Source organism: Maniola hyperantus, chromosome 8 (genome assembly GCF_902806685.2).
Source record: "Maniola hyperantus chromosome 8, iAphHyp1.2, whole genome shotgun sequence".
Taxonomy (NCBI): Eukaryota; Metazoa; Arthropoda; class Insecta; order Lepidoptera; family Nymphalidae; genus Maniola; species Maniola hyperantus.
This window is the reverse complement of record NC_048543.1, coordinates 5,715,092-5,738,795: the sequence shown is the minus strand read 5'-3', so window position 1 is coordinate 5,738,795 and position 23,704 is coordinate 5,715,092. Positions and strand designations below refer to the sequence as shown.

General features: G+C 37.6%; 2 protein-coding genes across 6 annotated transcripts in view; one reads left to right on the top strand and one right to left on the bottom strand.

The window, feature by feature from the left end:
- Positions 1-96: 96 nt before the first annotated feature.
- On the bottom strand, positions 97-19,772 carry mei-9 (DNA repair endonuclease XPF mei-9). 3 transcript variants are annotated; one of them, XM_069500273.1, is made up of 18 exons: positions 19,527-19,771; positions 19,319-19,453; positions 18,437-18,589; positions 16,327-16,507; positions 15,437-15,549; positions 14,919-15,084; positions 13,710-13,846; positions 10,656-10,810; positions 9,978-10,305; positions 9,285-9,429; positions 8,379-8,588; positions 7,481-7,582; positions 6,498-6,594; positions 3,831-3,952; positions 1,708-1,881; positions 747-887; positions 365-559; positions 97-259 (listed from the first exon to the last, which is right to left on the bottom strand). In XM_069500273.1, exons 2-18 carry the CDS (start codon positions 19,447-19,449, stop codon positions 113-115), a joined length of 2,697 nt encoding a protein of 898 aa, XP_069356374.1. In that variant the 5' UTR covers positions 19,450-19,453; positions 19,527-19,771; the 3' UTR covers positions 97-112. The 3 variants fall into 3 exon arrangements, with proteins under 3 accessions (XP_069356374.1, XP_069356376.1, XP_034826985.1); XM_069500275.1 differs by lacking the exon at positions 13,710-13,846 and having other exon boundaries at positions 14,923-15,084; positions 19,527-19,772; XM_034971094.2 differs by lacking the exon at positions 19,527-19,771 and having other exon boundaries at positions 19,319-19,465.
- A 564-nt stretch (positions 19,773-20,336) lies between these two features.
- LOC117984475 (hrp65 protein-like) overlaps positions 20,337-23,704 on the top strand; it is a 32,392-nt gene continuing 29,024 nt past the window's right edge. For 2 of the 3 annotated variants that reach the window (XM_069500285.1, XM_034971099.2), the window contains exons 1-2: positions 20,337-20,514; positions 20,623-20,818. In XM_069500285.1, coding sequence (XP_069356386.1) covers positions 20,624-20,818 — 195 coding nt within the window. In that variant the 5' untranslated portion in view covers positions 20,337-20,514; position 20,623. The remainder of the gene's footprint in view (positions 20,515-20,622; positions 20,819-23,704) is intronic. The other variant, XR_004673841.2, reaches the window with a different exon arrangement.

The following is a 23,704-nucleotide window of genomic DNA, read 5'->3' as shown; positions in this document are numbered from 1 at the left end:
TGCTGACATTATGATTGACTAATTATTATAATTCATTTGTAGGTACAACATTGTGTCTGTCTGCAATAAATTAATTATGTATAAATAAATAAATATATTAAAAAAGTATCTTTCATTTGTTTTTATACGGCTTTCCTGTAATTTTTTTCTTTCCAAATGATTTTGTCCTATCCGATTCAGTAGGTTGAGCTTTGACATGCAATATTGAATACAAAGTTTCTGCTTCATTTTTGTTCTCTATTAATTCTGCTAACTGTTCCTAAAATCAAATGAGAAATCAAGAACAATATTCACTTTTATTTATGGGATTTCAAAATTAAGTGCAAGTGTAAGTCTTATCAGAGTTAGTATGACAATTACATACCTCAGTGAGTGTTATGAGATGGTCCAGTGAAATGCCTCTGTTCATTAGCCTCGTGAAGTTCTTGGAAGTGACTCCGGGCAGCTTTTGCACGAAGTCGTGAATCAAAATGTTGTACCGTTCATAGTTCATGTCGTCTGCCGTGCTGTCGCCACTGAGCGCTAATGCTTCTTCGACATTGGGATTATTTTTTCCTTGCTGAAAAATAACTCTTTATGTAAATTTCATATTATTTTTTAAACTTATTTTGTTAAAAGCTAGCTTATGCCCGCGACTTCGTGCGCGTGTTAAGGAATACAATTGGAAGGATTGGGTGTAAGGACATCCAAACATACAAAGTAACAAATTTTACCTCTTTATAATATTATTTGTATCGATAACTTACTTTCAGTTCATAAAACAGTTCTGCTGTAGCGTAAGGGCTTGGAGACCAGACTAGTTTCAGTCTGGGAAAGTGTATTGTTAAGAGTTGCAGTTTCTGCTGAATATCTGCACCTGATATGTCGGTCGATACCACAAAGCTACCCTGTGAACAAAAATCACCACCTTCCAACAGAAATATCCTAATAAACTTCTTTTAAAATATTTCGAAAATAGTCTCAATCCTGAACATAGATGCTAAATAGATACACTATAGTAGCCGTGTCGCGCTTATGTGCGACTTGTCGTTTGTTGTAAATGTATACAGTGAGACGTCACCCTTAATGTTTGTAGACGAGCTGGCTTTACGGTCATCATCATCATCATCATCAAGCGATAGACGTCCGCTGCTGGACATAGATCTCTTGTAAGGACTTACACACGCCGCGGTCTTGCGCGCCGCCTGAATCTAGCTGCTCCCTACGATTCGTTTGATGTCTGTCTATCTAATAGGGGGTCTTCCAATGCTGCGCTTTCCGTTTCGCGAGTTTGCGACCCCAACGTCTATCAGTTTTCCGAACTATGTGCCCTGCCCATTGCCACTTCAACTTCGCAACCCGTTGAGCTATGTTGGTTACTCTAGTTCTCCTATGGATCTCCTCATTTCTGATTTGATTATGTCAGAAACTCCAATCATAGCTCTCTCCATCATCCGCTGAGTGACTCTAAGCTTTCTTAGCCACCATGTCTCGGATCCATATGTCATCATCACTGGCAACATGCACTGTCCGAAGACTTTGGTCTTCAAGCACTGAGGAATTACGGTCATACTACCTAAGAAATATAATAAAAGTTTGCTCAATTGACTTCCGTCGGTCGGTATAATCCCTCCCGTCTCGCCCCTGACGCTCCGCAGGATCGCTCTGTCCAGACGATTCCGTCGACGGATTGTATAAAGCATCTCTGTAAGCTGTGGTCACTGGTACCTGCAAGTTGAAGGGCTTGGCCTGGTCGAACTCGATGAGCAGGATGGGGCGCGCGTAGTTGCGGCACATCTGCGTACTCTGCGCGAACAGGCGGCCGGAGTTGAGCGAGCCGATCAGATCCGATATCGACTTGCGTTCCACACATATATCCGGCGTCAGGATGTAGTCGCCGATCTATCGAAACAATAGTACATTGTTCCACGACGGGAGAAAGTGACCGATTACTACGAGGGTGTAGTTTGAGATACTTTTTAAGTCTCGTTTCAACAAACAATCGAAACATGACATAAAAAGTACCTAATATTTAGTATCAAAAATTTTAAAAAAAAGGCACGTTAGTAATGGATTTTCATACAACTTTTCAGCCCGCTCTTGCACGTTAACAATGAAATTCCATACATCTTTTCAGCCCGCATATTTGTTTGACAGTAATGACATACTTTGACTTTCGTTATGAGACAAACCGAAGGTACTTTCCGAGCAGGTGTAGTATAAAGTCATATCCATTCCCCGTTGCACAAACTCTTGAGGGAAAATTTTCATTAATTTTACACAAACAATCGGAGCCTCCAACTATAAACAAACTCTTCTTACTGAAACAATTTAGGCCTGAGTTGGAATTTAGATAGCGGGTTTTTCAAGATGGACCGCCTTTAAATCACCACTAGTTCAATCCGCCATTAGTTGTACGATTTTATTAATGATACCCGTAACCCGACCCACAACGTCATCTGCATAGATTTAGGTTTTTTAATAATCCCGTGGGAATTATTGATTTTCCGTAAAAAAGTACCTACCCTATGTCAGTCTTCGAGATGTACGCTATCTATCTTACTTTACCAAACTTCGTCAAAATCTGTTTAACGGATGAGCCGTGAAAAGATACATTCTAAGTTTACTAACGATACACTTTTGCATTTATAATATTAGCAGAGTGAACTAGAGTGAGGGAACTCTCGGTTTGATCCTGAATCGACGATATGTTAAATTATAGGCTATGGTGACATGAAATCAAAGAAAAATAGGCTACCTAGCGTCAAAAGTAGAAACATTTGACGCCTGTTTGCGACTACAACGTGCTATTTCGGAAAAGTATCATTTTTGACTAGCAATATTCAAACCTATTTATCCTGTATTAAAAGTGATAAAACTTACATTCAATTCGTATTGTTTCTTAATTTATGATATTGGACGGTTAATCCCACAGAACACACCAACCATCCTTCTAAACTCGATAGAAACTAATTTTACAACAGCCATTGCAAATCATTTTTTCTCAAAAATCAAGTTTTTGAAATAACACGTTGTACAAGTCCCGCAAATTGCTATTGTGCTGGAACCATGTCTCATTAACATCGAAATGACGTCATTTTGACGTCAGCCGAAATAAAATTATACCATAAGCTCGAAACTTCAGTCTGGTGCTGACGTCACTAAAATACCGGCCACGCGCATTAGCGATTGGCGGATCTTATAGTCACAAACAGGCGATATAGAATAGAATAGAATAGAAAAGAATAATGTTTATCTATATATATATAAAACGAAAAGGTGACTGATTGACTGACTGATCTATCAACGCACTGCTCAAAATACTGGACGGATCGCGCTTAAATTCGGCATGCAGATAGCTATTGTGACGTAGGCATCCGCTAAGAAAGGATTTTTTCAAAATTCAACCCCTAAAGGGGTAAAATAGGGGTTTGAAGTTTGAATGAAAGTCTGTCAGCTTTAAAGTTATAATCGCGAAAGTTTGTAATTTACACTTATCTATCTTATCTAATATTTATACCCTAGGCCTAAGGGTATAAAATAGGGGTTTAAAATTTGTGTAGTCCACGCGGACGAAGTCGCGGGCATAAGCTAGTTGGAGGTATATAGGTGGTACATGGTGTAGGCAATATCGTCCTGTACAGCAGTGCAACACCTCGAACAGGTAGGCCACTCAGCGTGTGTTGAGACTTCGGGCCCCTCAGACACAAACCTCTATAGCAAACATCCGAGGTACCAGACGCCCCAACGCTGATTTTCAGTGATATATGAATATGGATCAAGTCACGCACAACAGACGGAAACGTTTAAGTGCGGAAACCAGCCCAGAGCGAAGATGGATCAAGTCTTACAGCAATCGTGACAGGTTCGATGTTGATGCCTTTCTTGTGCAACAGAGCGGGCAGGTCGGAGCGGAACTCTCGCATGTCTACGATCACCACCGGCTTCTCTTTCGTGCGTTTGACTTGCCCACCTGTAACGTAATCATAGTTTAAGTCCCGCAAATTGCTATTGCGCTGGAACCGTGTCTCATTAACATCGAAATGACGTCAGCTGAAATAAAAATATACCATCAGCTCGAAACTTCAGTCTAGTGCAGACGTCAATAAAATGGCAGCCACGCGCTTTAGCAATTTGCGCGACTTAACGTATAGTACGTGACCGGTCGAAATGGCAATCGGGGAGGGAACGCCCCGCACATCCACCGCGCTAACTTGGCGCGGGCGAGCGTGGGTTCACGTGCTCATACCCCGATTGCCATCTCGACCTGTCGCGGATTATATAGTACCAGACAGGAAATATTGCACATCGAACTTTAGAAAGAGATTTCGGCTTCGTACAGCATCGATGTAGAGCATCGTCTCTATCACTCATACCTATGTGAGATTTTGTCGGTCTCAACAACAGAGACAACGCTCTACGAAACCGTTAGTTATCTCTTTCTACTTAGTACTGTCGGCATAATTCTAAAGAGCGGTTAACTACGAGAGCAGTTTTTGAGTTATCGTCAAAAAACTTGAGAATCTTTAAAAACTGATCTTTCTAAGAATAGTATGTAAATAACGACTCCTCTATTTGCCATTTGACAACTCTATGGGTCAACTATCATGTCAAAATTATGGGGTACATCCAATGACATTCTAAGCATGGACACATCGTGGCATACAACACAAGAGCCCAAACATGGCACACGTTTCTAAATTCACCCTATTTAGCTTCAACTGCTCCATTTATACATTCCCGCTAACATTCAAGTCCTGTAAACTAACCTCAGTGATTAAGCCGCAATGTAAATCTATTAAGCACTCGAAGCTGAATAAGGTGATTTTAGAAGCAAACTTGAACAAAAAATGGAATGGAGTAGTGTAGCACTATTAATTTTTGTTATTTCTTTGAGAGATTTTTCGTTTTTGTAAATATGAAACTATTATACTATATCTATACTATATAACTATTATACTATATCTGCTCGTGCTGATTCACTGACTGACTGACTGACTGACTCATTTGATCACCTCTTCTGAGGAAAAATATGGATAGAGCTAATGATTGAGGATTTCGGTGAGGAGCACGGCCAGGGTATTAAAGATAGGTGGGGGGTGCTCGAACAAATATCACTCAGAACTTCATCCAATTGACAGGGAGCTGAAAAATAAAACCAAAATGGCGGATTCAAGATGGCGGACATACAATTTCATGATGTCTATCTCGGAGAATATAAAAGATACAAGAATGCTTCTTTGGCGAAAGATGATCAGGACCCGAAAGTCTACTTGGTGAACCCGGGACCCTCGTCATACAAATCCACCGCGCTACCACTGCGCACCGGAGGTCGTCAAAAGATAATAAAATAAATGTGATACAATAATGGCCAATAGATTTTACATTGACCAAAAAAAAGCTACTCCACAGTTTTGTTTTTCCGACATTCCTGACGCGCCCTTCCATCTGTCTCTTTCCGATGTGCGTGAGAGAAAGGAATGGGAACATTGTAAATAATTTTAGATATTTCTAGTGTTTTCAATGGTTTTACTAAGTATTTTACACTTTTTCGCATGTTATCTTACGTAAATAAAATTAACTTACCGGTGGTGGGTCACACCATCTCTTTTCTGCGTCGTTAACGTATTATTTCGGCACTTTTTGATCGCGCATTTAGGCATCTTGACAGCTTTGGATGTACCCAATGACATTCTAAGCAAGGACATCGCACTGGCGCGCATAACAAGGGACCAAGTAAGTGTGCTTATACTCGGTGTAAGCACACATTCTTCATTAGTCGCATGTTGACCTATCTTCAATACCCTGGCCGTGCTCCTCACCGAAATCCTCAATCATCAGCCCTATCCTTATTTTTCCTCCGAATCATTTTTTGTCCTCTATACGAAACAATCGGTAAAAAAAACATACAAAATTTTACAGAAGAGGTGATCAAATGAGTCAGTCAGTCAGTCAGTCAGTCAGTGAATCAGCACGAGCAGATATAGTATAATAGTTATATAGTATAATAGTTTGATAGTTACAAAAACGAAAAATCTCTCAAAGAAATAACAAAAATTAATAGTGCTACATTCCATTTTTTGTTCAAGTTTGCTTCTAAAATCACCTTATTCAGCTTCGAGTGCTTAATCGATTTACATTGCGGCTTAATCACTGAGGTTAGTTTACAGGACTTGAATGTTAGCGGGAATGTATAAATGGAGCAGTTGAAGCTAAATAGGGTGAATTTAGAAACGTGTGCCATGTTTGGGCTCTTGTGTTGTATGCCACGATGTGTCCATGCTTATTAGAATGTCATTGGGTACATCTTTAAAATCAGAACTAAAATCGTACTGTTGACATGAAAGTTAAAATGGCGCGTGAGGAGTTAGATTTTACGCGTTATAAGACCATATTTTGTTTTTAGTTTGGTAGAAAACATTTTTTAGAAACATCAGTTTTTCTTTTCCATTTTAAATTTGTTTTAGAAATATCTAATTTGAATATTATGTTTATGTACATGTAGTGTTGTATAATACCTGCTTTTCTAGTATCTACTGGGTCATCTTCTTCTTCCACGTTTAAATTGAAATACTCGTCGGTCTTGCCATCCTGGTATGAAGGCACTACCATTACCTGGAAATTATATTCATCTCTAGTCAGAAATTACGCTATAGTCGACTAGCTTCTACGGATCTCTACACTTTTGATTTGATCACTTAAGAGTAACTCCGTTTCGTTGCTTGGTGTTAGAAACCTCCTGCTTCGGCCAAAACTGCGGTCCATATTGACCGCAGCCGAAGGTTTGGCCGAAAATGGTTTTTCTGGCCAGGGTACTGAAGCTGAAGATTCAGTTGGACACTGTTAGTCTCTAATGAATCCCCGCACAGTTTCCCCTTGACACCTAAAATTAGTACAGTACGCGGCAGAAAGTAATTTACATCGACCTTTCGAAGGAGATATCAGATTTGTAGAGCATTATCTCTGTCGTTGAGACCGACAAAACGTCATATTGATATGAGTGACAGAGACAAAGCTCTACAAAGCCAAAATGTCATTCTAAAGCCCGATGTACATTACTTTCTGCCGCGTACTGTAATTTACGCAGAAAGTAGGCAATTTCTTGTAACCTCCAAGATTTATGAGCACTAGTTCTGGCGACCTTCCTGGCGCAGTGTTGAGCGCTGTGATGGGAATTTATAATTTCTGAATTGTTTCTGGTCTGGTCTGTTTGGAGGCGTCGGCTCTGGCTAGTTACCACCCTACCGACAAAGCCATGCTGCTAAGCGATTTAGGTAGGATGCCGTGTAGAAAACCATAAGGGGTATGTGTTTAATTCATTATTCGAATCCCTTCCAAGTTAGCCCGCATCCATCTTAGACTGCATCTTCACTTACTACCAGGTGAGATCACAGTCAATGGCTAACTTGTAATCGACAACAAAAAACTATAGACTATAAACAAGAGCTAATCACCAAAAAGTACTTAACTCTTGTTTTGTATAGTCTAAATGTAAACTTACACTTTTCGTTTGTATGAGCATTTCAAACGCTTGCTTCTCCCGTCTCAATGATGTCAGATAAGACTGTTCCTCGATTGTTTTATCATGAACCAGGAAATAAACCTGTAAAAAAAATTGTATGTAAGCAAAAAAAAAGAAAAATCAAGGTTTATCTTAATTTTGTTGCTCGAAACTCATCTAAATATAATAAAAGCGAAATACCACTCACTCACTGACTAATCACGAAATCTCAGGAACTATAAAACCTATAAAATTGGAATTTGGAAGGTAGATTCCTTCTAAGACGTAGGTGTCAGCTAAGACACGGTTTCGAGAACATCCCCCCCTAAGAGGGTGAAATGGGGGGTTATATGAAAATCCTGTTATTGAAAATAGAGACGTGAAAATCGACATTTAGGTTAATAAATAGGTTTAAATAATAAAAATATGTATAAGTCAATTTGAGAAATTCCCCCCTTAAGGGTGGTAAAATAGGGGGGAAAAGTTTTTATAGAAAAGTTTCAAATACTGTTATTTTAACATGAAATTTGAAACAGGTTCTTTCCAGGAGGTAGGTGTCAGATAAGAAAGGATCTAATGAAATCCCCCCCCCCCCCCCCAAGGGGGTGAAAGGGGGGATCGGAGTTTGTAAGGTGAGACTGAGTGAGTAGGTAAGTGAGACTTTTTGAAGCGGGACAATGTCTGATGTCATGAGAAACCAGAAATTTTACGCGGACAAAGTCGCGGGCAACTGCTAGTTAGTACATATATGTATTAAAGCCCAAAGGACAACCGCCACGTTCCAAAGAGAGTTATATAATTATTTAATCATACATCAATTGATATGCGTTGTCGCAACTCGGCCGCACGTCCCACGTGTCTATACTAAATTTTATAAAAAAAATTAAACGAAATATACTTTTGATGTAGGCTCTTCAGGTTTCTTCTTAACCTCAAACAGTTCTATCTGTCTCACGGCCGCCACGTCGCTGTGGTATAGGATAATGTACTCTGGACGCAACGCCTCCAAGGTTTGACCGAGCGAAAAGTGATTGCCGTTTTGTTTGAACGTTTGTATGCAGATTATTGGCCTTTCTGTTTCTAGTTGAGTTATATCTAAGTTCTCTATCTGAAAAATTATCAAAATTATGTTAAAAGTAAAAAATAAATCATTCCAAAAAAGTTATTTCAAAAAGTTACCATACCTACCTATATTCATGCGAAAAATCACGTTGATCCGTTGCGACGTGATTGAAGGTCAACCCAACAAATAAACACATTTTTGCATTTATAATATTAAACAATTTAAGCCTCAATAGCTCAACGGTTAAAGGAGCGGACCCAATTCTGAAAGGTTGCCGGTTCAAACCCCACCCGTTGCCCTATTGTCGTACCTTCTCCTAGCACAAGATTTACGTTTAGTTGGAGGGGAAAGGGGAATATTAGTAATCATGATGAACTTGGCTAATATTCTTTAAAAAAAACAATACGGGTATTACCACTTTTATAAGTTGCATCGGCAAAATTCGTTTGCGCAGAAAAGCGCCAACAACGCAGACTAAAAGCGAATGTACAGCAGTGAAATACAGACCTTATTGCTTCACGTTAAGATTTTAAACACAAGAACAAGAGAGCCTCGTGCTATTTCGGTCATAATTCGCGTGTATAAAACATGGCGCATAGCCAACAACCGATAGAGGACGGACGCGCGCTATGATTGACCGAGATATTTACGTGCAGTTCAAAAATAAGATTTCTGCGCAGGTATATCGGCGTAACTTATATGAAAGTGGTAGTACTGTACCTAACGATTTTAAAAAAATACCTGTGAAATAGGCTCGAACATACTCTCGTCGATTGTTTTTGATTTCTTCACCGAATCACTCGACGCCGTTTGAGTCAAAGTCAACACGTAATTGGATTTATTCAACTCATCCATTGCATCCTCATCTTCTAAGGGTGGATCTACACTATATAATATAACAAGTTACAAAACACTGTAACATATATATTTTAGTAGTGTGATCAATACTTAAGTACTTACTATCTTCTCTTGTTATAAAACATGTTAAAAATATACACTAGCTGATGCCCGCGATGTCGTTCGCGTGTTTAGTTTTTCAAAAATCTCGTGGGAACTCTGATTTCCGGGATAAAAAGTGATACACGCTAAATCACATCGATCTGCTGCGGCGCGATTGAAGGACAACAAACAAACACACTTTTGAATTTATAATCATACGTGGGTAGTGATTGCACTGTTATTTAAATGTGAACAGAATCGTTGTTAAACGATTGAAATTGAATTGTCTTACAAATTGACCGAAATTAAGAACGATGGCAGCTGACCGTTATAGACTGCATTACAGCCGCCACGCCCTCCGAAACTTGTAGTGATACGAGTTCCAAAACATTTTTTAAAAAATATTGAAATAATAAAAACTAAGATAGAAAACAGAAGTATTTTTTTTTCCAAACAAAAGTTTTATAAGTAACATGTTATTGAATATTGACTCACCCTAATTCAGTTAAATTTTCATTTTCCGAATCTTTTTGAGTTTTTTTTATCTTTTCTTCCGATTTTAAAGGTTTGTTCAACTTTTTATACTTAGAAGCGACTGAAGTAATATTGAGGTCTCTTCTAAACGCTGTATAAAATAGATATTTGTTTTCCCCCATTGTAAGAAAGTGGTTTAGTTGACTACATGACTTGTTATCATTGCATAGGATAAGTATTTTTGTATTGGCTAAAGAACCGTTTCTGTTTTTCTTTACTTCTTCTGGGATTTCATCTATTAATAAATCGCATAAACATTTCCATTTCGGTGATGGCTCTGGATCGAACTCTATAAAAAATTCAGTTCAATTTTTTTTAAATAAATTAATATTTATTAATACAAAAATTCATGGCCCCTAAACTAGAGAGAGCCCATATCTTAAGGGCCAATTACCCTTCTTTCTTGAAAATGAGTTCCTTAGTTGTAACATTATTAATTAGGTACAAATGAAAAGGTTGTGTGTTTGCGTGTGTGTTCTTGTGTGCCTGTATCTATGTTTTAAGGTCAGATATTTTGTGCAAAAAATGAGTACTTACCGCCGTACTTAGAGTCAAACAGACAGTTTTAACTTAATCTTAAGTAACGATTAGCGACTGAGTACGGCGGTCAGACTCATTTTTCAAGTGTTTACTATTTACCGTTTTTACTGTTGAAAACCCTTGCTTTCGCTAAACGAAACAGGGTTTCAGCAGAATCCAGGAGGATCCACCCTGAATTGACCCTCGCGTACTCAGGTGTCCTGTATTTGTTCACCAACGCATAGAATGACACTGAGTCATCGTGGATTAGATTTCTGAAATAATAATATCAAGTTAAAATATTTTTTTACACCTAATGCCATGTTTACACCAACAAACAAGTTGGGCACCTACTAGTTTTCGAGAAAAAGTTTTTTTAATAAGTTTTAAGTGATATTGTGAAATGGTAATAGTAAAAACCCTGCTGAGTTTGTTGTAGGCACCTCCCCGGGAAAGTGCTATGATTGGAGCTTCTCTATGTTATCAAATCAGAAATGAGGAGATATGTACATGAGAAACAGAATAACCGGCATAGCTCAACTAGTTGCGAAGCTGAAGTGCCAAAAATCGATAGATGTTGGGGTCCTAAAGAGCTTCTGAGACAGTCAAGCGGCTTGAAGTCAAGCATTCAAGCATCAAGCAAATTTTGTGTTACAAAAATGATTGAGTCAAGCGAAAATCTACGCTCGACTCAATCATTTTTTTAACACAAAGTTTGCTTGATGCTTAAGTTGCATTTACGTGCTTGATGCGATTTTCTATTTTTAACCGACTTTAAAAAAGGAGGAGGTTTAGTAGGACATACTTCAGAGGTGGTCCCATTTTGATTTGGTAAAGATCCGATAATTATCTTCGGATATGGAGAACGGAACTCCTCAATCATAGATTATCTACTATATACTAGAGATAGATGTGCGACTCTAGATTTCTTTTTCAAAGTTACGCGTGTGCTCACATCTAGAGGGCACTAAAAGCGCGCTAGGCGTGCGAGAGCGCGATAATTTAAATGCTATTTAAATGTACTTTACTAGAATATTTTATATTTTTGAACATGTTTTAAACAAACATCAATAATTCCATTAACGTTTGTTTAAAACATGTTTAAAAATATATATTACAAGACTGACTCTTTAAGATACTAAATTATAAAACACTATAGAAATAAAAAGGTTTTAAGGTTTTGTAAAATATTTTATTTTCATAAATTCGTAACTAGGTACATAAAATACATACCCAAAAGACCCACGAGATTGTGAAATAGGTAACGCTCAAATCCAAAATTTTTGGTTATTTACTTTTCATAACTTTCATATTACTACCACAACTGGTGTATTTCAACGATCTTCAAACTGGTGATTGCAAATTTGATAATTTGTAACTATATATTATTTCATTATCAGTCTTGCTTTCTAAATGTTGTCCTACTATCACTTTTCATTGTTTAAATGGTTTCAAAGAGAGGAGTAGCCAGGTTTTGGAAAGCCATGCAAACATCTGAAAAAGTAATAACATAAAATATGCATTAGTCTATACTTACTAATTGTACTTAATTAGTTGATAGCTGATACCTATAATATAAAAATAACTTAGTCAATAAAGTTCAAAACAAATGTTGTAAGTACACTTAATTACAAAACAAAAAATTTACAGAATTAGTAGTTACTAATCCATAGCAATATGATAAATGCAAAAGTGTGTCAACCTGTCTGTATGCTAGCTTTTTACAGTAAATTTGTGTAACCGTTTATGATGATAGTTAGTACAGAGATAACTTGCATCCAGGTAAGGACATAGGCTTCTTTTGTCACGGAAAACTCAAACAGTTCCCATGGGATTCCCAAAAACCCTAAATCCACGTAGACAAAGTGGTGGTCATCATCTGTTTGGTACAGAGATAGCTTGCATCAGACGGTTGTAACTTGTAGGCCACATTTATCCCGGAAAATTGGACTTCTCACGGGATTTCTAAAATAGTTTTTTCGAGCGGACGAAATCGCAGGAACTATATACCTAGTATCATGATAAAATACCTAATGTGCTAATGGTGCCTTAATGGTGCATAGAGTTTGACTCATTGAAGTAATTTTGAGTTAGATTACGAGTAAGCTGATTTTATACTTACCGAATTAGTCACATCCAGACACACATCAAGATCTCCGTGGCATTTTTCTGCACAAATATATTGACAGAAAAATCATTTCACAAAGCAAAAACAAGTCCGTAATCCGTAGCCGTGGTCAATCGTTCAGGCATGAATCGAGTCACTAAATCAATCCTTAGAATATAGTTATCGAGGTGGTGAAAGGAAATACAGACTACAGAGTCCTGTTATTAAAGCAGGGTCAGATAAATTTAACAGAAATATAAATATTTACTACAGCACACGAAAACATGAAAACTTGGTTATAATTTATTAATGTCATTAAAATTACACCAATGTGCCCGCCATCTATTGACGTCTTTTGTAAACTGTTCTCTATTTGTTTAGCCGTGCTCGCGCTTAGATGGCACCACAAGCGATTTTCAATTTGCGATTTTTTAATGTTCTAGAGTTGCACCCCTATGTCCTCAATGGTTCAAACAAGAGTTATTGTAGTTTTATAGTAATATTTTTTGGAGTGGGTGCCAATGAGGTGCCAATGTGGAGTCACAGAACAATATGCTAGACGGTTCTTGCGGCTAATTGGCACCGGCTCCAAAAAACATTACTATAGAACTACAATAACTCTTGTATACATAATATATTAGGTAATAAATTAAATTATTTTCTACTTTTTAGTGTTTGTGGTTATTGAAGTCGGTTTTAAATTTATTTTGAAATTTTTTTATTGCTTGGCGCGACGTTCGGAGTGTTCAATGTATGAGAAAAGTGCCGTTTGCTTGATCAAGGTTTGCATCGGGCGCATCAAGCAAAACAAATCTACGTGCTTCACGTCAAGCCGCTTGACCGTGTCGGAACCTCTTTAGGTGTTGGAATGATGACCTCATACCAGAAAGCGCGATTGGATTGGAGCGCAAATGGACTCGCCCTAGGTGGACAGCCGACTTCAAACGAGTCGTTGGGAGCCGCTGGATTCAGGCGACGCAAGACCGTGGCGTGTGGAAGTCCCTACTATAAGAAACGTATGTCCAGCTGTGGACGTCTATCGGTTGATGATGATGACGATGACTTACAAGATCATTGTTCTTAAAACCTTCAAGTCTTGGATGTATTCCTTTGTCCGCGTGCTGAGTTGATGCCAGACACAGTCCAGCTGCGACTGCAGTATCTTATGAAATTTCTTTGTGATACAATTCTCTGTGGTTATCTCCTAAAATAAAATTGCTACTGGTAAGTAATATTATAAACCGCGAAAGTGCGTTTGTTTGTTAGATTGTCCTTTAATCACCGGCCGATGTTATTTTTTCAGGCAATAGAATTACAACCCAGTATTTTTTGTATGAATATAATTCAAGACCGGAGAGAAGTCACAATGTTAACAATATATAAGACTAGCTGATGCTCGCGACTTCGTCCGCGTGGATTTACGTTTTTCAAAATCCCGCGGGAACTCTTTGATTTTCCGGGATAAAAAGTAGCCTATGTGTTAATCCAGGGTATAATCTATCTTCATTCCAAATTTCAGCCAAATCCGTCCAGTAGTTTTTGCGTGAAGGAGTAACAAACATACACACACACACACACACACACACACACAAACTTTCGCCTTTATAATATTAGTGTGAAGTGTGATTACTAGAAACTGCCCGCGACTTCGTCCACGTGGAGTTAGGCCTTTCAAATGCCGTGGGCCATCTTTGATTTTTCAAAATAAAACGTAGCGCATGTCCGGGATGCAAGATCTTTCTGTACCTAATACCTTTTGTCAGAATTGTTCATGCAGTCAAAAAAATAATGGATGGAATAATATCAGTAGATAGGAAGCGGTGATAGCCTAGTTGTAAGACACTTAAAAGACTTCGGCCTCCCATACGAGAGGTCCAAGGTTCGATCTCGATTATGAAACCTCTTAACTACCTAGAACTTGTGTGCATTTTAAACAATTAAACGTCGCTTTGGCAGTGAAGGAAAACATCGTGAGGAAACCTACATCCCTGAGAGTTCAGCATAATATTCTCAGTGTTTGAAGTCTCCCTATCTGCACTTGGCCAGCATGGTGGACAAAGTCTCCTCACTCTGGAAGGAGACCTTTGCTCAGTAGTGGACCAGCAATGGGTTGCAATGATGATAATGGTTTAGTATGGATATGTATGACAAATGGTGGTATGGTAAAACAAAAAGCAAAAAGGCAGACTAAATAGCAAACAAGGCAGAAAAAAGCATTGTACATAATGCAATAAATAAATTTGACTTCGACTTTGAAAAAGATTGAACAAAGTTACTTGCATATCCAAGGTCCGGTTAATGCTCTTTAGCTGCTTGACAGTGTAGTTCATGATGTCCAGCAGGCACGCCTGTATGAGGCTCATGTTGGTGCTGAGGCGAACGTGAAGTTCTATGACTTCCGCTTGTCTGCTCTTTAGATTTTTAATTACTGCTCCGTGGAACCTAAAATAACTTATTTTCTTTACACATAAAAGGAGCAACTTACTGACATCTTCTATGCATATAAAACAGTCCTTCCACGACTGACTGACAGACCGAAGTTTTATTAAGTAACTAGCTGATACCCGCGACTTCGTTCACGTGGATTTAGTTTTTTTTAATCCTGTGAGAACATTTTGATTTTCCGGGATAAAAACTAGCCTATGTCACTCTACAGGTCTTTAACTATAACCATGCAAAAAAAACCACGCTAATCAGTTGCTCCGTTACGACGTGATTGAAGGACGAACCAACAAACCGACAAACAAACACACTTTCGTATTTATAATATGGGTAGTGATCACATAATATTTACCTTGGCCACAAGAATAACTCAGTAACAAAAAGTGCTCGCATAACTTTTTCCACTTGATTATATCCAAAGGTGAATGAGATTGGTGAATTTGAAAATGCTTTAATGAATCCGGTCTACAAAATACAAAAGAAAAAGTTTTACTAAAGACTATTTATAAAGCTCTTCGAACCACTGGTAATCTTAACAAAAATCATAAGTGGTAGGTACAAGCTGTCACAAATGAAATAAATGAATAGGCTACTTGACAATTTTTTTAAGTTGGTCTTAAATGGTTAATATTTGTCCTATTATATCAAAAAAATATAGTGTTAATTTTTTTGATATAATAGGACAAATATTAACCATTTAAGACCAACTTAAAAAAATTGTCAAGTAGCCTATTCATTAATGTACATCGACCTTTAGAAGGAGAGCTTATTTGTAGATCGTTGTACCTATATTTGAGACCGACTAAACGTCATATAGGTATGAGTGACAGAGACAACGCTTCTATAACCACAAGATTTCTACAAAATATGTGGACTTTCGAGTCGAAGAGTCGGTGGCGCAGCGTCCTGACGTCAGTCAAGTCTGATTGGCTGACACTCTCACTATTGGTTAAAATGCATTGTTGCAGCCACAATATCATAAAAACCAATCATATTGAATGAGACTGTAACATTGTGATTAAATGGGCCTCTATAGCTCAACGGTTAAAGGAGCGGACTGAAAACCGACAGGTCGCCGGCTCAAACCCCACCCGTTGCACTATTGTCCTACCAACTCCTAACACAAGCTTTACGCTTAATTGGAGGGGAAAGGGGAATATTAGTCAGCATGATAAGCTTGGCTTCTTATTAAAAAAATATCTTAAATTCCGCAATCAACCAACAAATTACGAGTAGCTGTACCTTATTTTTTTGTCGAAACAATCTTAATACAAAAGCTTCCTGGCATGATTCAAGCACCGTGTGAGCCCTCAAAACAATAATGCCAGTTATGTTGGATACTGGGACGCGGTTCTTCAGCAGGTCAACAACTAAAATCCTTGTCGATACAAAGTATACACCACCTTCTAAATATGCTTTTTCTCTGAAATTTATTTATTTATTTATTTATTTTACACTTTATTGCACACAACACAAAGTAAACATTGTAAAAACACAATACAGGATCTTAATCTAATAGCTGTAGCATGCAAAGGCGGCCTTATCGCTAAAGCGATCTCTTCCAGGCAACCTTTAACGAAAGGAATCACGAAAGCACGGGTTGGTGCGGCAGCCAAAAATGGCCCTAGGTATTATATTATTATAAATTAGACTACATACACAGTACATTCTAATAATACACAAATATATATAAATATATATACCTATATATATTTATATAATATATTTAATAGGTAGATAATTAAAAAATATTTAACTTGTACCTATTTATTTTATCTGTATCCATGTATAAATAAATATATGATAAGCAATTACAGTAGCCGGCAAGAAATATTGTACATCAACCTTTAGAATAAGATTTCGGCTTCGTAGAGCGTTGTCCCTGTCACTCGTATCTATATGACGTTTCGCCGGTCTCAACGACACAGACAACGCTTTACGAAACCGCTATCTCTTTCTAAAGGTCGATGTCCATATTTTATACCGTACTGTAAAATGCTGAACTGGCGGCAGAGTTAGGTGAAACTCAGATGGACTGGGTTATTTTTATGCATAACAGTTTTTGAACAGTATGTATGTATGGTGCTAAGTAACTAAGTATAGTAATTGTTAGTTAGTGATTTTTTTATGTTTCCGTGTATTTTATTAGTTATGTTTAGTTATCATTAGTTTATGATTCCGTGGCGTCACCCGGTTCAGGGTACCAGCTGAAAATCAGCGCTGTATGTTCTTGTGCAACAAGGCATACAGCATAATGCTGAGCTGGGACCCTTTTTTCGGGTTGTGCCACACAATATGACAGTTTGTTCCGGCGCTTCTTTTGCTTGTTCTTAGGTGGAAGAAGCGCCGGAATAACCAGCTCTTAGCATTTAGTTGTAATGTGTGGCACAATTGCATAAATAAACGTCTTTTCTTTCTTTCTGAACTATCGTGCAAAATGTCGAAAAAAACGATTGTCGTACGGAACTCTCGGTGCGCAAGTCAGACTCGCACTTGGCCGATTTTTTCCTTTTTTTTGCTTCTTGTTTTGTGTTTGTGTACAGAATGCAAGCTAGCTCTGTAACAAATAGATGATGCCTACGACTTTTTTCACGTGGGTTTAGATTTTTTAAGTCCTGAGGGAACTCTTCGAATTTCCAGGACAAAAGTAGGCTTATTCCATCCTTGGGATGCAAGCTATCTCTGTACCAAATTTTGTCAATATTGGTTAAACAGATTGACCATGAAAAGTTAGTAGACAGACAAATACAAACTTGAAGCAAAATATTAGTTCTCCAATCTTGCCGACCTCCCTGGCGCAGTGGTAAGCGCTGTGGTCATGTTTGCGGCAGGTCCCGGGTTCGGTTCCCGGCAGGGGTTTGGATTTTTTTTCTAAATGTCTAGTCTGGTAGGGTGGAAGGCTTCAACCATGGCTAGTTACCACCCTACCGGCAAAGCCGTGCCTCAAGCGATGTAGCGTTCCGGTACGATGCCGTGTAACCAAAGGGGTATGGGTTTAATAAAAACTATCATATTATTCATACCCCTTTCACGTTAGCCCGCATCGATCTTAGATTGCATCATCACTTACCACCAGGCGAGATTGCGGTTGTACTTGTATCTGAATAAAAAATAGACAAACAGGGCTACATCTGGATTTTTTTAAAATAATAAACAATTAATCTTTATTTGATAAAAATTTATAAGGTAAACAGTAAACACTAAGTACCTAAACCATGATAGTAACATGCAAAGTTCCTGACCCCCAAACTAGGCTTTCCTGTACTAAGGGAAGCTAGTCTTACGCCTGAATAGTAAACTGTAAGTAGGCTTGACGAGCTTTTCATTTTCAAATTAGGAAAAATTTGTTTACCTCTCAGATCCAGTGTTTGGTAAAACAGTTAAATTAAATTTCTCTGTAAAGAATTTTTCTTCATGGTCATTGCTGTTAATTACTAATACTAAATTGGCAGGATCTTTGTGCACCCATAATAAATTGGCGACAACTGTGTTATAATTCAGCCCCCTGAAATAAATATCAATACATAATTACAATTTAAAAATTGTCTTAACATTTTCAAAAGAGTTGAGCGGTGTAGTCTTATAATTAATGGGAGGTTGTTAATGAGTGAAATGGACATATATGTAGGAGGTTGATGTTAAAAGAGTTTTTACTGTCATAGACTCTGTGAAAAGAAATGCTGCATGGAAAGAACTCAGCCATCAATAGAGAATAGAGCCTCAATAGCTCAACCGGTAAAGGAGTGGACTGAAAACCAAAAGGTTGACGGTTCAAACCCCGCCCGTTGCACTATTGTCGTACCTACTTCTAGCACAAGCCTGACGCTTAGTTGGAGAGGAAAGGGGAATATTAGTAATTTAACATGGCTAATATTCTTTAAAAAAAAAAAAGACTGAAAAGAAATGCTGCATGAAAAGAACTCTGCCATCTTTGTTTAGCTGTCAGGGTTGGATTTTGAGATGCATGCATTTTGTTGTTTATCATAATTCACTCTCACATATTTTAAATTATTAGATGGGCACCTTTGGCCCAGGGGCAACCAGGGGCGGACTTTTTGACGACGTTTAATTTTAAGTTGGTAAGGTTTATTTAAGTTTGTATGTTTTATTTTAATATTTTTAAGTACTTTTAATTTAGATTTAAGATTATTTAATAGAATTGTGTTATTGGCCGGTTTTTCCTTTTAAGGTACCTACTTACCCTAAACCTTTATGTACAGGTTAATTTACTTACTTTGCAATTACTATAAGAGCATCCTTTTCGAAGACATCGATGAAAATCTGTTTTTCAAAAGGAAGCAATGGATATTTAGTTTCAACGTTTTCTGCCGTTGTCATGTCCTCCTTCTCGTTACTTAGTTCCATTTGGCTACAACTTACAATATGCAGGGATAAAATTATACTTAAAAGAAGGGGAGTGAAGCACCAACGACTGCAAATACCTGGCAAGGACTCGAGCTCGAGCACTTCTTCCAGAATCCAGAGTCAATAGTCAATACGCAGAACAAATAATTATTTCCAACATTTCCAACTAAAGATTCGTTTCGAAGGACATCGAAGGATTCAAAACTATGGTATCTAATGGTTTCCAGTTTACGGCTACCTATAATCACCGACCAGCCCAGGACCAGCCTATATTCACTATTCACTACCTTTTATTTCTGGTCGGTGTTCACTACCACCGGATAAAAGTTCACTACCGAGTACCGACTACCACCGACCAGAAATAAAAGCCGACCACAGAGTACTTTGTAAAAGCCAACCAAAGCCGACTACCACAGAGTACATTATATATACTGGTACCGACTACCTACCGAGTACCACCGAGTACGATAATGTCTTGGATTGCATGCTTCAATACCAACCACAGACCAATAACATATATGATACCAACATCACTAACATTGACAGGTAGACATTACTGCCAACATAACCAAACAAGTAGCTCTATGCCATAGAGATAGTATACATTCATCTAAGCTCTATGCACATATCTACATGCACATGTTGATTCTGATTACACCACTTCTCCATCTCTATTTTTATAACAACAACTTTGTTTTGTCACCATTTTCTTGCTTTTTGCTAGTATAATGTATGATGTAGAGCACATAAATAAAAATAATTCAATAAAGAGTTCATTCATACCCATTTCGTGAATGCACCATTATTATTTTTTCATGTTGGTAATGTTTATGTCCGGGTCCGGTTCCATAAAATGCGCTTGGCCATCAACTTGGCATGTTGAATTCCGTTCCACTTCCAGTTGGTTTTCATCAAGGTTTTCATCGTTCGCAATCCGCCATTTTGTGTCATTCGCTCGGTTGAAATTGAAACTTGAAGTGCGCAGAATTGTAGTGTTATAGATAAAGTCGAGTAAATTTATTTCATTTGTTGAAATAATTTATTGTTGCAGCAGGGAGAGCAAAGGTAGGTTTCATTAATTCTATTTAACTCGTAAAAATGCAAAATAAGAGTATCGCTAAGTGCTAACGTAGTCATAGTCGAAATAAAGTATAACGGTATTCATTGTTCTAGTATGCAAACGCAAGCCATGAATCAATACGGTAATAATAGAGGATTTGGAGGGCCACCACAGCCGCAGAGGCAAGGAGGTCGACGTGGAAATAACCGGGGTGGCGGTGGCGCAGGAGGTTTCCGTAATAACTCGCGATTTGATCATAATCAAAGAAATCCAAATCAGCAGCAAGGGGGTCAACGTCCTAGTAATGAGGTCAGTAACTTATAGAAATTGTTAAACTTAGGATTAATGATTAAGTCGCGTCTTTTGTTATGATTTGCCCTAAGCCCTTCTTGTCGTTTACTCCGTACCGCCATCTTGTCTACCGATTCCTAAAAGACTTCTCAATCTCATCCCACGCCGAATATTAACAGGTATTCTGTCAATATATTTGTGTTTTTCCCTTATTTAATATGAAATGGATACAAAACAGATTACAATAATTGAGAAGCTGGCGAACAGATTTTTACTAGTCCATGAAATAAAATTTTACAGGATGGCAGAATTTAAGATCTTTATTTTTTAATACTATAGTTTTATTTGAAAATGAACATTTTGAGCCCATTTTTACCGAAAATAATAATGGTTAAGCTACTAACTAAGTTAACCAGATAAAGACACTTCAAATTTCTTAAATGTCTTTAAAGTGAGAAGAACAGTCCGCTTTTGTTTGCTAACTCCTAGGGCTATTTTTGAATCCCAGAGACTAAAAAGACGGCTACTAATAATGATACTAGCTTAACAAAAGTAGTGTTATCCTCATAGTTCAGATTAAAATTATTAATAATATAATATTTTGTGCATAACAAGTAAAATAAACATACAAAATGTGTAATTGTGAGATCAAAAAGTAGCACTTATCAAATATTATTTGAAAGAATTAATATTTATTGATAAGTAATTGCACCACATCACTATTAAAAGCCGTAAACAAACAGGCAACACACAAAACATAATTTTTGACTCCAGGATTAACAAAATAAACTAAACTAGCGGCACGCTATGATGGCCGGTTTGACGTTTGTCCGCTCATGAAGTTCCGTATTAATTGATAACGACTTTGAAGGAAATAATTGTATTACTTTATTGACGATAGTGATGTGCAGAGATTCATAAATTTTATCGAATGTAGTTTTAGGTTTAGGACTCAAAATTTATTTATTAAATTGATTTCTTAAATGTATACAAGTGTAGAAAAATCAGTTTGCACCATTTAAGGGGTGAATGTACTTGTGAATATGAACAATTTTCACTATGTGGACAAACCTCTGAAATCGCAAAAAAATATCAATAAATTTTTAAAAATGGAATCTAATACGATCGTCACATAGGATCGCTGGCTAGCACAACTACTACCTCCGGCAAACTCGCGTCAATGCTCAATGCAAAACAAAGCAGTTTCGAATTGACGTTGCTTCGAAAAGTATAAACTGTCAGTGCAATGCGATTGTGATATAGTTTTGACCTGGCTTTGGATTTCAAATATTGATACTGCATTACTGTTGACCCTTGCTCGTTAATTTGGACTCTGTTCAAGCCCTTTGTTGTGGATTTCGTCGATATGACCGAACGTACGCAGAGAACTGTTCTAAATAGTCAGACACGTGAGTTCCTAATACGCCTTCGTAACTATTTCGATCGTGAAGCTCAAAATGGAGGGCCAATTTTACCTATAACGTCAGTGGTTGAACGCGTAGCTGATGCGCTTAATATTGGACAACGAACTGTTAGACGGATAACTAAAAAAAAATATGGCGAGACTGGCACAGAAGAAAATAAACTTCACACACCAAAAAAGAGAAAACGAGCAAAACCAGTCGTAGGCATCGATAGCTTTGATGCCGATGCTATCCGAAGACATGTTTACGGCTACTATTTACAGAAGGAGTATCCAACAAGAAAAAAGTTGGTGCATTCACTGAAGGAAGCTGGATTATTCTTCGGTGGGGAAAGTTCTTTAACGAAGATTTTGAAGACCATTGGATTTCGATACAAAAAATGTAACAAACGCAAAATATTGATGGAAAGATTTGATATAGCGATGGCAAGGTATACTTTTTTACGGCAAGTGAAAGAAATCAAAAATTGGCAAAATGTTGTGTTCTTGGATGAAACATGGCTTAATGCTAACCATACTGTAGGCCGTTCTTGGAACGATGACACAGCAGCATCTACTTCCAAAGTTCCTGTAGGAAAAGGATCGCGACTTATAATTTGTCACGCCGGAACCATCAACGGGTTTGTCGAAGGTTCTCTCATGGCTTTTGCGTCAAAAACCACTGGAGACTATCATGAAGACATGAATGGAGAAAAGTTTACTGAATGGTTTACCTCAATGTTGTGTAGCCTCCCTGAACCATCTATTATAATTATGGACAACGCCCCATACCACTCGATGCAAATTGACAAGCCACCTGCCCAATCCCAAAAGAAAGCTGATATCGTCGCATGGCTTCGTAAAAATGGCGTAGATGCAAACATGAATATGTTAAAAGCGGAATTAGTACGTCTTTTAAAAGAAAACAAACCAACCAAGATCCGATACGTCATTGACGAAATAGCATTAGAACATGGGCACAGAGTTATACGGTTACCGCCTTACCATTGTGAGTATAATGCGATTGAGTTGGTGTGGGCTCAAATTAAGGGATATGCTGCAAGACACAATACAGAACCCCCATTTACCACAAAAAAAATGCTAAAATTATTAGAAGAAGCTTGTGAACATGTGACTAAAGGAGACTGGGAAAAGGTTGTGAATAGAACTGTTAAATTAATAAGGGAAGATTATGAAAGAGATGTGAAAATAGATAATATTATAGAAAACGAACATATAATTATTAATGTATGTGATGATAGCAGTGACGACAGTGAAAATAGTAGTATGGACGAATCTGATTAATTATGGCCTTTTGTGGCACCTTTTTCGGTATCTTTTGTATTCATATGTTTCTTGTGTGCATATAAAGTATGTATATTCATTTTCGTTCAAATATTCAGTTCGTTCAAATAAATTAAATAAACATATACATTTTTGTTTTATTAAACCTATTTAATCAGGTACAAAAACAAAACTTAATTGTTTTTTGTTCGAGAATA